At 41.2% G+C, this 10,295-nt stretch overlaps 1 protein-coding gene across 2 annotated transcripts; it reads left to right on the forward strand.

Moving 5' to 3' along the window:
* Window positions 1-165: 165 nt before the first annotated feature.
* On the forward strand, window positions 166-8,584 carry LOC109522204 (adenosylhomocysteinase 2-like). 2 transcript variants are annotated; one of them, XM_019880544.1, is made up of 17 exons: window positions 169-679; window positions 2,314-2,425; window positions 2,577-2,720; window positions 3,323-3,423; window positions 3,635-3,737; window positions 4,377-4,471; window positions 4,548-4,654; window positions 4,754-4,870; window positions 5,669-5,732; window positions 5,823-5,911; window positions 6,061-6,131; window positions 6,215-6,309; window positions 6,429-6,527; window positions 6,954-7,022; window positions 7,443-7,521; window positions 7,742-7,862; window positions 8,024-8,584. In XM_019880544.1, exons 1-17 carry the CDS (start codon window positions 500-502, stop codon window positions 8,028-8,030), a joined length of 1,653 nt encoding a protein of 550 aa, XP_019736103.1. In that variant the 5' UTR covers window positions 169-499; the 3' UTR covers window positions 8,031-8,584. The 2 variants fall into 2 exon arrangements, with proteins under 2 accessions (XP_019736104.1, XP_019736103.1); XM_019880545.1 differs by lacking the exon at window positions 8,024-8,584 and having other exon boundaries at window positions 166-679; window positions 7,742-7,866.
* The last annotated feature ends 1,711 nt before the right edge of the window (window positions 8,585-10,295 follow it).

The following is a 10,295-nucleotide window of genomic DNA, read 5'->3' on the forward strand; positions in this document are numbered from 1 at the left end:
GGTGTACTCCGCCTGCTGCTAGAAATTGTAATTATGTTGCCGTCTTGAACATTCGCTAATTGGAATCTCCCCAAAACGTAGAAAATACGGAAATATGGAGAGTTCAGAGATTACCGCATTCTTACTGTTACATTGAACTCTTCTTGTCGAGGGAAACGCCCCCCTCAGTCTGTTAGCCACCACCCACAAACTCACTCAGCTGGGGTAGCAGGTGACAGTTGAACCAGTCCAGCAAACAACGCGACCTCACTTGGGCTAACAGCATACCAGCGAACACTCACAACGCCAGAAAAAAAAAAAGAGTCTGTACTTTACATTGCGTCATTTGAGAATTCCTTTTCCCCTCGTTGGTGCCGCGTAGCTCGCCAGCATTTGCCAGGACATCGATGCCATTTGTGTCTGACGTTGACAAGCAGAGAAGACGAAGACTTAAGCAGCACGACGTCCCCCGAAGGCTTTCGTTCTTGTCCTGGTAACGACTGGCAAGCCACCGCCAACGATGTCAGAGACGACCGTGGAGGTGAAGCTGGAGGTGAAGCAGGCGAGCAAAGAGGTGAAAGAAAGCGAAAACGTGGCCGAGAAATATTCTGTCATGACGGTGAGCAAGAACACCGAAATGAACATGGAAGAGCTGTCGTCCGCCTTCAGCGCGGTGCCCACTCACAAGCCGGTTAAAAAGGTAAACACGCCGTCTCAAGTTCGAAACACACCGAGGATTGTCACTGCTGTATTTTGCAACCTATTTCAGGCAATAATCGTTTAATGAGCGTGTAACACCCAGCTAAGCTAAACTGTGTCAACTGGATTTCTGTCCCTTTAACTAAGCCTTGCAACTAGCTTCTATTTCACTTTAACCAATCGATATAAAGATAAAATAATAACATTTCCAGCAGAATTATTTTTAAATGGCATTTTGTAAAATTACAGTATATTTTTTATAGTGTGTTTTTCCCCGCATCCTATTATTTGAGTTGAAGTGATATTTTTTTAATAAGATACATTACAGCATAGGAATTGAGCAAAATGTCTTTTCATTTCTTGCAATGCCAATCCATCCCTCGGCTTTGTCTTCTTGGCTGTCAGACTTTTCACACTAAGGTTTCCTGTGACTCAAACAAGGTCACTCACCATGGAGACAGTTTGTCTGACATTGCACTGAGCAAAAATAAGGGCAGATAAACCCATACCACCTTTTCAAAGTTGGTACAAGAGGAGTGGCTTGTGCACATGGACGCCAGACAATCAATGCTCGCAGTGAAGTTGAAAACCCTTAAATCGTTTTATTCAATACATGCGTGTAGGCCAAATGTGAAGAGAACAGAGTTTTTTTTTTACCGTAATCATCAAAGAATAAGGAAGAAGACACTCTTTGAAATGTTGCAAAGCCTTTAAAATTTCTAGTATCTGTAGTTGAAACTGTAGCGTACAAAAGAAGACCAGGTAAAGTGGTGGGTAAAAAATACAGTTTAACTACGCTCACATCAGAAATCCCTGTCCAATCTTTAACCCAGCAGCCTTGTTTTGGAGTTATACTTTCACATCCTCTTTCCTTTTTGACAGTGACTCAAATGTGGTCCCGGGTCATATGTTTTTGCATTCTTTTTTTGATCGCCAATAATCAAGTTGTATTTGAATCCGAGATTGCCATTTGACTTAATTTGAGAACAATTATTTTTGATTCAACCAAATCATTCTAATGCGATAGCGGGATGCGAGAACCGGTCTCAATGCTCCTTCCCCTATTTCCATGCCGTGTCACAGATAAAGTTATGTTCCCAAGTGCTTCAAAGGGGTAACTTCAAAGTACTCCGTAATACAGCTTGTTCTGATGTTAACAAACCCCTGAATTCAGTATTGTTTTGAGACTGTGCGAGGCAATGCACGGTGAAGTATGTCTGTGTCTTGTCAGGTACATTTCTTGGAAACCACCCGTTATTGTTCATTGTTGCTACAGCGTGTTATTTCAACTGGCATGCAGAGAGTTTCGTGTTAGTGCCAAGAAACCAAAGATGGATCACGGTTGAAAACTCAGCATGTTGCTTCATGGTGAGAGTATTCCAGTGTCTGCTGAGTTGCGGAGAGGTCATTTATCATTAAGCGGGCCCATCAGTGGTGCTGTACTAGACACTCGCACGATGATAAAACATTTAGTAGTGGACTCAATGAACATTGATATCTTCTGTCAGTGCATGATCCTTGAATCGCTGATGCTTGAAACAATCAGATTGCTGTTTACATACCATTTCAATATTTTCATGTATCAGTTTGTAAAAGTGCTATATGAATTGAGATGTATTGTGTATGACTTTCCAGCAAATTCAGTTTGTGGAGGACAAGCAGGAGTTCAGCCGGTTCCCCACCAAAGCAGGCCGTCGTTCCCTCTCCCGCTCCATCTCTCAGTCATCCACGGACAGCTACAGCTCAGGTAAGATCCTGTTCCAGTCCTCCCCCTCACCTACTTTTACTGTCAAACCAAACAGTAATGTCCTTTTGGTGGGATATTCACTCGCAGCTCTGCGTTTTCTTTCAACTCAGCGGCATCTGTCCTCTCTTTCAATCTTTGTTGTACTTCCCAGCTGCATCCTACACAGACAGCTCAGACGACGAAACTTCACCTCGAGACAAAACACAGGTCAACTCCAAAGGCAGCAGTGACTTCTGCGTCAAGAACATTAAACAAGCCGAGTTTGGGAGACGTGAGATTGAGATTGCTGAACAAGGTAGGACACGTGGGACACATATAAGCATGTCATTTAATTAAATCCTGGCTATTTGGTCTTTTGTTGGCAACATTTAAAAGTCTTACTGGATTCATTGATCTGTCTTTGCTCAAACGACAATGCTCAGTGACCGACACTGTCAAGAGGTAATCATGTCACAATATTTTTATTGTTGTGGGGTCCAGCAGTGATATTGACGACTGGTTCTCAAACTGCGATTTGGGAATCCACAGGTGACCCGTGAGCCATAACTTGGGCATCCACAAAAAAAAAATTGCAATGTCAATATATAGGGACAAGGTATAAAAATAATGCAATTACTCCTCCCTCTCTTTGTTTTGGGAATTTCTAGCTCTCCTGCTCTTTTCTCCATTTGTTGCCGGTGAGGCAAGGCGAAAATATTTGCGGCTTGGAAGCACATACCTCAGGTCAAAATGTTCCAACATGTCGATACATCATTGCTTTTCCAACATGAGAATAGGCCCCTGTCTTTGGCAAGGTTCAGTGCGATTGAGCCCCGTGATTGCCGTCCACCACGCTCCTTTGTTGTGCATCTGCCTACGACTCTCTCCCACTCATCTCTCTTAACGTTCTGTTCACAGACATGTCAGCACTGATCGCTCTAAGGAAGAGAGCACAGAGTGAGAAACCATTGGCAGGTGCCAAAATTGTGGGCTGCACTCACATCACTGCACAAACTGCAGTAAGATATTTCTCTTACTTTGAGCTTCAGTTTGAGCCCACTCATTAATCAAAATAGGAACTCTGCTCAATTTTAATCTTAGTTAGTCCATTATTGTGTTTGTTGACAGCACCAGATATTGAGTGCAGGTTGCGGTATGCTTCAGTGTTAAAATAAGAGCAGTAAATGTCATTATCTTCTTGGATCACTCGACTCTTGTTTGTGGTTTCAGGTACTGATTGAGACTCTGGTGGCTCTTGGGGCCCAATGCCGCTGGACTGCCTGCAACATTTACTCCACACAAAATGAAGTGGCCGCTGCTCTGTCAGAGATAGGTAAACACAAGAGTAAATTAAGCACGTTAAAGGTCACTGCTGTGGGCCCACAAATACTCTGGCTTGTATAATGTAATAAAAAAGCCAGTATCCCACGTTACTACTTTGTGGATAGAAAGCGTTTTTTGTGGACTTCTTTTTTTTTTTTAATTAACAAAAGATTTGTTTCAATTTACGATCCTGTGATGGGAAGCAGGGATCTTAATGAAAACATTAAGCACAATCAGGTCAGGCGGTTGCTATGTGGTGTTCAAAGCATGTACCGGTAATTTATTTCGCGATAGATCATTTGTGCTGTGGTGTGTTAATGGCTTACTACAGCAACCCAGGCTGAGGACATGTGACTCAGCGAGTATAGGGGTGGGCCTGCTGTTTGGGGAATTGCTGCTGTAGTGCACTGTGTATTTTTCAAAAAGTGAGAAAAAAAACATTCAATACAGTAAGTGGATTGTCTGAAATTTCAGATACAGTACATACTGTACACAGCAAAAACCCTTTGCTGACCATTGCTGTCCTAATTAATGGCGGTTTCAGAAATGCAGTCATGTAGAATGCTAGGCTAGTGCTATGTTAATGAACATTTTTAAATACATTCAGTGGGTTGTCAACATGGGAAACCACCCATTTGATACATTTCAGGTGTGGCTGTGTTTGCCTGGAAAGGGGAGTCTGAGGACGATTTCTGGTGGTGTATTGATCGCTGTGTCAACACTGAGGGATGGCAGCCTAACATGGTATTATAATAACATTGGAGGCTAGAGCAGAAACTTTAAATGGTTCAATTGAGGAACAAATGTTGTGTCCTGCTAGATCCTAGATGATGGAGGGGACCTGACACACTGGATGTACAAGAAATACCCAAATGTATTCAAGAAGATCCGGGGCATAGTTGAGGAGAGCGTCACTGGGGTTCACAGGTTATCCGTTGCTAACATAAATACACAACCGCACTATTCAAACACAGCAGGACTGTCCAATGTGAAGCCAACAGAGTGCGTCTCCTCTTTCTCTTCTAGGCTGTATCAGCTCTCCAAAGCGGGGAAGCTGTGCGTGCCAGCCATGAACGTAAATGATTCTGTGACCAAGCAGAAGTTTGACAACCTTTACTGCTGCAGAGAGTCTATCTTGGACGGGTGAGTGAGTCTGATATACCAGTTCTTGTGGGCCGATCGAGATTGTCATGTCCAAACAATTGTACGCGATGTTTGTTTGGCAGCTCTACAGAACAATTTGATGCCCTGTGCTATCAGTGAACGCTTCTTGGAAAGCTTAGGATGTGCCCGCGATCCAAAGTATAATAGCTCTATTTGTTTTCACCAAGGCCACCTGTGAATAGTTCAGTGATCAGTACTCTTGCACAATGTGTCTACAGCTCTGTATGTAATGGGTGAATGCTTTCAACTGTCCTAGTGCCAACTCCCTCGCAATTTATTGCGTCCCTCTGATTAATAATCGGCCAGATAGACTTTAGCAAGTTTTCCATCGACAAATTCAACTCAAATGGCTCTCAGCAGCGTGCGGGCCTCTGCGAAAGCAGAACAATCTTAATGTAGCTCAGATTTCATTTGTATCATCTGCTTTTGTTTGACGCAATTGTGTTATTTAGATTAATTTTTATTTAAAAGCTTAACAATATCACAAAATAATTATGAAAATGTCATCCAGTTAATTTAACATTTCATGAGATTAGTGACAATCCACACTGTTAAGAGAATAGACAAGCAGTTATATTACAATAAAATTTAATGGTAATTAAAAAAAAAAAAAAACTTTTACCTCCTTGGTGGAGGACTGAAATTTATTGTGTGGTAGATTCAGTGCAACAAGACTGACTGTTCAGTGCAATGCTGACTCAGCTGATTTAGATTCACCGACAGGCCGTTTTCCACCTCCACACAATCTGCAAATTATCTGCCTCTCTTCTCTTGAAGCTTGAAGAGAACCACAGATGTCATGTTTGGAGGCAAGCAGGTGGTTGTATGTGGCTACGGTGAGGTGAGATACTTCATTTGTTATCGTTTAATATCCCCATGCCAATGTATCTTCATAGTACTGTGTACAATTGACGACTTTGTCCTTTTGTAGGTTGGAAAAGGTTGTTGTGCTGCACTGAAAGCTCTCGGGGCTATTGTCTACATTACAGAGATCGATCCTATTTGTGCCCTTCAAGCTTGGTGAGCAAGATAAAACTATACCTAGGTTAAAACTTAATGGAAAAGAAAAAAAATATATAGTCAAGCTTACCCAAACTATGTGTATTGCTTAAATCATAAGTGCATTTGTTATTGTGCTGGCGCACCGTCTTTCTATTGCATGTGAGCAGTATGGATGGATTCAGAGTAGTCAAGCTGAATGAGGTCATTCGCCATGTTGACATCACCATCACATGCACTGGTAACTCCACTCAACACCCGCTCTCACTGAGGCTTTGAGCTGCATCGACCGTGCACGCTCACACTCGGTGGACTTTTCCGCAGGAAATAAGAATGTGGTGACCAGGGACCAGCTGGACCGCATGAAAAACGGCTCCATTGTGTGCAACATGGGGCACTCCAACACTGAGATTGATGTGGTAAATACACTACCTATTTTAAAAACGGAGTATTCAGAGGGTCATTCTAAATCGATATTTATTTGAGATGTCAGACACAACTCAATAAGCATGTGTTCATGTGACGGGAACTCCTCCAGGCAAGCCTTCGCACCCCTGAGCTGACATGGGAGCGGGTGCGTTCGCAGGTCGATCACGTCATTTGGCCTGATGGCAAGAGAGTCATTCTGCTGGCTGAAGTGAGTGGACATATGCAATTGATTGCTCTTATTTATACACGGTGTTCAGTGAACCCTCGTTTATCGCGGGTGTTGCGTTCCAAAAAGAATCTCTAATAGATTAAATCCGTGAAGTAGTCAGCTTGAATTTTTCACAATTTTTAAACAATACAATACAAATCTTCGGTCAAAAATGGTTGGGCACCCGTACTGTACAGAGATGAGGCGCAGAGACTGTTGGCTTTGGTATGTAGTCCCTTTGCAATTCAGAATGCAGAACACAATGCACTGTTTGAGAAAAAAACAAAAGCATAAAAACCTGCTCTAAAAAATCCGTGAAACAGCGAAGCCGTGAAAGGTGAACCGCGTTATAGCGAGGGTTCACTATACTAGAACGTACGCGCCCTTTGTAGCAAACACAAATTTTAAACACTGTTTCATTTTTAGGGACGCCTCCTCAATCTCAGCTGCTCCACTGTTCCCACTTTTGTCCTGTCCATCACCGCCACCACTCAGGTAACAACATTGCTTTAAAGCCTATATGTGATACACAGCAACAATCAAGTGCAAAGTGTGTATGCACGAGGGGTTGAACTGTCAACTTTACCAATCCGCAGTAAGGGTTAGCACGGCAAGTTGAGTAATCGCAATTCATGTTTTTTGGCACTAACAACACAGATGCCTTGCTGAAAGCAACAGGTGGTCGATCCGAGCATCAAACAAGCAGCAGTGTTTCAAGCGTATGCAAATATTTGACCAAAAAAAAAAAAAAGTGATTCACTCAAGCCTTCATCACCAAGGTTGTTTTCCCACTTGCCAGTTACTTCACCCTGGGCTCACTGATTTAAAACCAAATGTAATCGACGCTAACATAAAAGAAGGAAGCAAATGTTTTTTTTGTAACATTTAACAAACATCACACTTTACTTTTTTCAGGCCCTGGCCCTCATAGAGTTGTACAATGCTCCAGAGGGACGATACAAGCAAGACGTTTACCTGCTTCCTAAAAAAATGGGTAAGGATGATTACAATATGTACGTGTAGAACTGTACGATGATTTATATTTCACAATTTTCCAAAATTATTTGCAGTGGTCTGCTTGTACTTTTAAATAATACCATTTTATATCTATTGCACCGTGCATGTTTATTTCTGAAATGATGGAAGATAGTTTTAGCGAGCAGATGTAGTCATCTTTGAATTTTTATGACGATCTTTCAAAATCTCTCCTCCAGACGAATACGTGGCCAGCCTACATCTTGCCACCTTTGACGCCCACCTGACCGAGCTCAGCGATGAGCAGGCAAAATATTTGGGCCTGAATAAGAACGGTCCTTTCAAACCCAACTACTACAGGTAATTGTTCATTAGCCGAAACCATTAAAAGGCAAAAGAAATGTGTTTGGAAATTGCTTCACATCTTGATATCGGTTGCTCAAATGTACGAATACTAATCTGACATTTTTCGAACAGGGTATTTTTCCCCGCAACTGAATTTGTCGTTTCGTCCACCACAGGTATTAGCCTGCAAAAAGCTACACCTCAACACAGCCACGTGTTGATGACCGCCAAGACACAAGACCTGTTGGTGTATCTCCTATTTTATAGTCTACACATGAAGACATATTAGTGTATGTTCATATTTGTCTCATCTACTTTTATTTCACAGAAATGATTGTGGTAGTCCATATTAATACACAAATGTATTGAGAGATTATGGTGGATCCGCATCAAAGAGATACAGTAATATTTTGCATTAATCGTACTGTTTCAGACTGCTGTGGCATATAACTGCAATGAAAGAGTTGCAGATTTAAAAAAAAAAAGTACCTCTTCAGTTTGTGCGACAAAAAGAAATTAAGTCAATAACTGTCTGAGATGTGAAGTTTCAAAAGTCTTTCTTTGTGCAAGGAAAGACTTTTGACCTGACTGATACATTTCATTGGTCATCACCTCCATGAGTGAGACAGATGGCAACCTTCACTGGCATGTCTAATTTTGCCTAATTTTAAGAATAAAGAGCCATAGATAGGACCAAAACTAAAGTTTTGGTTCGTGAACATTTTTCAAGAATTCAACTTGTTGCTGCGTGTGCTAAATCTTGTTAGTCTCTTGTAGCGCTTGTGCTTATGAATGAGCCATCACATTTAAGATGTTGTCGGAAATGCATTGGCATTTGGTACCGTCCCGCAGGTGAAAAAAACCCAAGTTAGGTTACTTAGGTGGCCCTGCTGACTGAATACATTCCAATAATAAGCTAGAGAGGAAATATTCTAGCCCCTCAATAGTCAAGTCTCTGTGAACTATCACCACATGTGAGTAAACAAAATCTCGGCTTCATAACCCGAGAAGACATTGATTTGTTTTGGAAGACGAATGATAAGATGGTGCATGCACACCAGGGTAGTCAGATTCAGAAATGTCTACAATTGATGAAATTAAGTCGTCCACTGTGAATCCATACTGATGTATATTCTATTGTGTCAATAACACGTGAGTCACACACTGCATGCTCTGCAAAGTAGAGAACTGCACTTTTACTGTATACACAGCTGCCATCGGCTCATCTCCGTGGCATTTATCAAAACACAACACACATACATAACGTGTTAGATTCGTCTTTAGATTGAGGTAACATGTTCTATTCCTCCGTTTCCTCACAGTATTTTTAATAGACATTTGAAACTATGACAAGCTTTGTCATCTTATGTTATCGTGAGCTGTACACTGTGTTCTCCTCTGCTTTTTTTTTTCCACCGCTCACATTTTTCAGTTCAACGTGCTACTATTTGTGAGGCTTGTTGTTGCACCTATAAGATAACCTTTATTAGTCCCACACTGGGGAAATTTGCAATTGCTTATTATACTATTATTTCTCTACTTGCTCTTGTGTTTTAAACTTTAAAGACCGTGTTGAATGATTTAGTTATGAGAGTCTTGTTATATGTATTCCAACATGTATTTGAGCTTTGCCACCTCATTCCTGTACCAAATGTTGAAATCTACTTATTTGGCCTTCAATTTCAGAACCTTTTAACAGATCCTTAACATATTCTTGCATTGAAGTTATGAGGAAATTGAAGTTTTTCTTTGAATCTACAGGATTTTATTGAAAAGTAGCTTTGTGTGAGCTACTGTGTCACATTTGGACTTGTAATTTCAAGAGCATTTCAACCAAAGGTAGCTTATCTATGCGGATGTCATTGTCAGGAAGCTGGGTGCCGTAACCACAGTTACTGCCCAGCTGACAGTGCCTTGTGACTCACTTAGCACAGTTTGTATCTGCGGTACATGTGTGTGTTTTCGCAAGTATTGCTGATGCTCAACATGGTTGTTCTGCTATGCAGATTTCTTCTGTCAAAAGTGATTTAATAGTGCAGCAGTGGAGAGCTGTTACTCATGTATTCATTACAGTAATTTTAATTGAATACACTGTATTTTGATCTCCATCGTACAGCCCTTGTATGTGTCTCTTAAATTTTTGTGTCTTTTTTTTTCATGTAATCGCGATCAGGACTTTTCATGATTTTTTCCTTATAGCACTTAAAATGCCTTCTGTTGTCCATTCATGTTGCTTTAATGAATAATAACAGCTATATTTTAAGTTGTGTGATGTTAAATAACAATAACAGGACATATGAATGTGTTTGGGGGCAGTGATGGTTCTCAACTGGGTAATATATGCACACCACCGTGATTTCTAGTTGTACACTTTGCAGTCATTTGTGTGGAGACAGTTATGGATATGATTTATTCGCTTCAACCATAGGTTTTGAGCACAGGTGCTCT

Source organism: Hippocampus comes, unplaced genomic scaffold, assembly GCF_001891065.2.
Source record: "Hippocampus comes isolate QL1 unplaced genomic scaffold, H_comes_QL1_v1.1 scaffold68, whole genome shotgun sequence".
Lineage (NCBI taxonomy): Eukaryota > Metazoa > Chordata > Actinopteri > Syngnathiformes > Syngnathidae > Hippocampus > Hippocampus comes.

Bases quoted from the DNA above. Each gene is read 5' to 3' on its own strand.
- LOC109522204 (XM_019880544.1), top strand. From the start codon at position 500: ATGTCAGAGACGACCGTGGAGGTGAAGCTGGAGGTGAAGCAGGCGAGC. The intron at 3,424-3,634 runs GTAAGATATTTC...TTGTGGTTTCAG, and splicing joins ACATCACTGCACAAACTGCA to GTACTGATTGAGACTCTGGT. The intron at 4,871-5,668 runs GTGAGTGAGTCT...CTTCTCTTGAAG, and splicing joins AGAGAGTCTATCTTGGACGG to CTTGAAGAGAACCACAGATG.